This window comes from Myotis davidii, unplaced genomic scaffold (assembly GCF_000327345.1).
Source record: "Myotis davidii unplaced genomic scaffold, ASM32734v1 scaffold330, whole genome shotgun sequence".
Lineage (NCBI taxonomy): Eukaryota > Metazoa > Chordata > Mammalia > Chiroptera > Vespertilionidae > Myotis > Myotis davidii.
Genome location: NW_006283770.1, coordinates 1,074,750 through 1,077,750, shown reverse-complemented (window position 1 = coordinate 1,077,750; position 3,001 = coordinate 1,074,750). Strand labels below are relative to the sequence as shown.

The 3,001-nt window shown below is 38.1% G+C and overlaps 1 protein-coding gene across 1 annotated transcript in view; it reads right to left on the bottom strand.

The window, feature by feature from the left end:
- Positions 1–3,001, bottom strand: part of DCDC1 (doublecortin domain containing 1) — a 162,780-nt gene that overhangs the window by 11,738 nt on the left and 148,041 nt on the right. Inside the window, exon 10 of the mRNA XM_015566272.1 lies at positions 2,751–2,852. Within this exon, the coding sequence (XP_015421758.1) occupies positions 2,751–2,852 (102 nt within the window). The remainder of the gene's footprint in view (positions 1–2,750; positions 2,853–3,001) is intronic.

The following is a 3,001-nucleotide window of genomic DNA, read 5'->3' as shown; positions in this document are numbered from 1 at the left end:
GTTTAGCTTCTACACATGGTAACAGTCCTCTTTGATGAGGGTTATGCTTTTCTTGTGGGAGCTACACATTCTCTTAGGGCCCTTGCAGAGCATGTTCAGGTTTTACAATGGGTGGTCTCCCTTTCCCCACTAACCTGAGATAACCAATGGGCGAGCAATTCACCATCTACAGGATTGCAAAAATAAACATGACTTTCAACCCAGGTTGCTTCAGAAGGACTCTTCCTGGCTGTATTTTAATGAAGGGCCCTGCAAATGCTTGTGAGCCACTTCAGTAAGAGATGTTTTCTAGTTGTAAATAAGATATAACTGAAGTGTTAAGTATGAAATGCTGTCATTTAATAATTTAAGTACAAGCATTGTCAGTGTTTGCATCTACCTTACCTTTAGGGTCTCTGGATTATCAAAATATTTCTAATTTAAGGCATATTTCAAATGAAAGTAAATACAACAGAACTGAGTTGCAGATGGCATTTTAAAAGACTTTTTCATTATTTAGGCTTCCTTTTCTTCTCTCCCTTGTCAGTTCCTGTGTCTCTCAATTTCTTGTTACTCTGTAATCTTGGCAGGGATGCAGATATAGCTGTGGACTTTCCTTGCCTAGCTCTGTTTAGGGTACCTCTTTCACTCCTTCTATTAATTTCCATGGAGGTATATTGGGATGTGTTAAATGCCAAGGCTCAAAGGAAAGAAGAGAAAGTTCCAATCTTGTCATATATGCCAGTTTCCTCTCCTAATGGTTCTAAACTCTTGACTGAGTAAAATATTTTCTTTGATCAGTGACTATATTTGTAGAATACCTAAGAATTAGGCTTTGTCCTAATTAGAGATAAATAATCATATCTCTAATTTTATCAGCTCTACATTGTTTTCAAAAGCTCTATATTGACCAGATTTTCAGCATCAGAAAGGCAGAAAATGATAACACATTTTTAATTTCAATAAAGTTAATACTTCTCACACAGTATCGTCAAATCCTTTGAATTAAAAGTAATAGCTACTATTTTCTTTGGGGGTATAATAGGCAAAGATGTTAGAATTGTAAGAGTTTGCATTTTTTTACTGGAATCACAAACATGTATTGAAAATCTGTATATTGAATTCACAAAACCCTACATATATTTCTGTGCAGTCTCAGCCATTGAGCTTATTTTTTGTTGCCTTGCTATTATGTTGGAAAAGCAAGCAATGCTGATCATTGTTAAAATCACAGCGATTTTGTTTTATAGTCATTGCCTTTTTTGTAAAAGGGAACGATTTCTAGTCCAGGAGAGAAATGTGTACACCAAGAACGGGAATGTGTGGTAGGAAAGTATGTGAATGCCTGACCACAAAACAAAATACACTTTCACTGAACTTGCATCTCGATCTCCATTTGGTGACAGACTGCATTTTAGGGTTTCAAAGATGAGCATCCCACAGCTTCCAGGAGATAGGGCCTCAGTGCCTTTCATCTCAAGGTAGTTGGTTAAGGCTGGAATGCAGTGACCAAATATATGTGATATTCATCACCCATTTATCTTTACAACTATCATCACCAGGACTGTATAGGATAAGAATTTGTTCAGGAACCTGAGGAGAGTATGAAACAGTTTCGGCTCATGACTGAGACAAGTGTGCACCAAGGAAACAGACATCCTTGAATGTCACCAGGGATCTGCCAGAGCTTTGCCGTGTTCCTAATTCAAGTTTCCCCCGACCCCCCAAGATTAACTTGCATATTATAGAAGCAAAGAACAGTCCATTTCAATGTGTCACAAGCCAACTCAAAAAATTCCTACAGAGTATTAGCTTCCTATATGAAATAATATAAATGCCATCTTCAATTTAATATGAACCAAAGAGTAAAATATCCTAATGTGAAAATGGGGGGGGGGGATGACAAGTAGATAATTCTAGGAAAACTTTCAGATCATGGTATTTTAAATAGTCAGAGATGTGATGGTAAAAAGAAACCAGCCAAGACTCTTGACCCTTCTCTCTCTAATTAATGAAGGTAGCATTTCCCTTCTCTTCTGGGCCAAACTAATGATCAGATAAGAGTCTTCTAATTTTATGCAACTTTAGTGGCTGACCGTAAAAGCCAGGTAATAGATACCACCAGGGAGAGGCAAGTCAGAGGGTGCTGAATTCAAGAGGGGGGAGGAAGAAGCAAGTTCCAAACAAAAGCCAAGCAACAGAGCCCCAAACACTGGTGTGCGCTGGGGCGCATAACCCCAATTTGTAAACAACAGGGGTATTCAGTGTCTTTTTATGCAAGACAAAGACCCCAAATAAAGGTCCTGAATATGTTGACTCTGCCTGAGAAACATCCCAATGGTCTGGAAAATAAAGGTAAGAGTGTCTAAGCAAAACCATTTGGACCTCCCCAAATGAGCATAGGAGATCAAAGCTGCATGTTAGTCGCTCAGGGTCTTGGGCTTGGGAACACCCTAAATCCAGAACATACCCTCCACTGAATATCATGTCACTTCTTTTCAAAGTGTAAACAAGAGGGCAACCCCAGAGTCCAGTGTAGACAGATTTCCAAATACAAGCATAATGAAGGTTAAGATGCTGTTAAATAATGGGCCCCTGGTTGATTAACAGAGAGCCAAAGGAATTCAGAAGTCAATCTTAAGATTATCAATCTTTACAGACCAGCAAATGACTGATCTTTTCTAAATAACTTTAAAGATGTGATTATCTAAATTAATGACAAGTAGCTTGGAAGACACTTAGAATCATAAATGAACAGTCGGTAAACTCACTTTTTCCATCATATCACCAGTTTGGTTTGGGCTATTAGACACCAAATCTTTTTGGCTGATACAGATAGAGATCTCTCCAGTGTCTTTACCATTTTCAAGTACCTGAAAAATAAGTACATTCAAAAATATAAATAAATACTTGTACACACACATACATACGTATTTCATACATACATATATAAACACAAACAGTCCTGGCTTTGAACAACAGGGGGTCGAATGAAAGTCATGGGTACAGGAACTGTGTGACT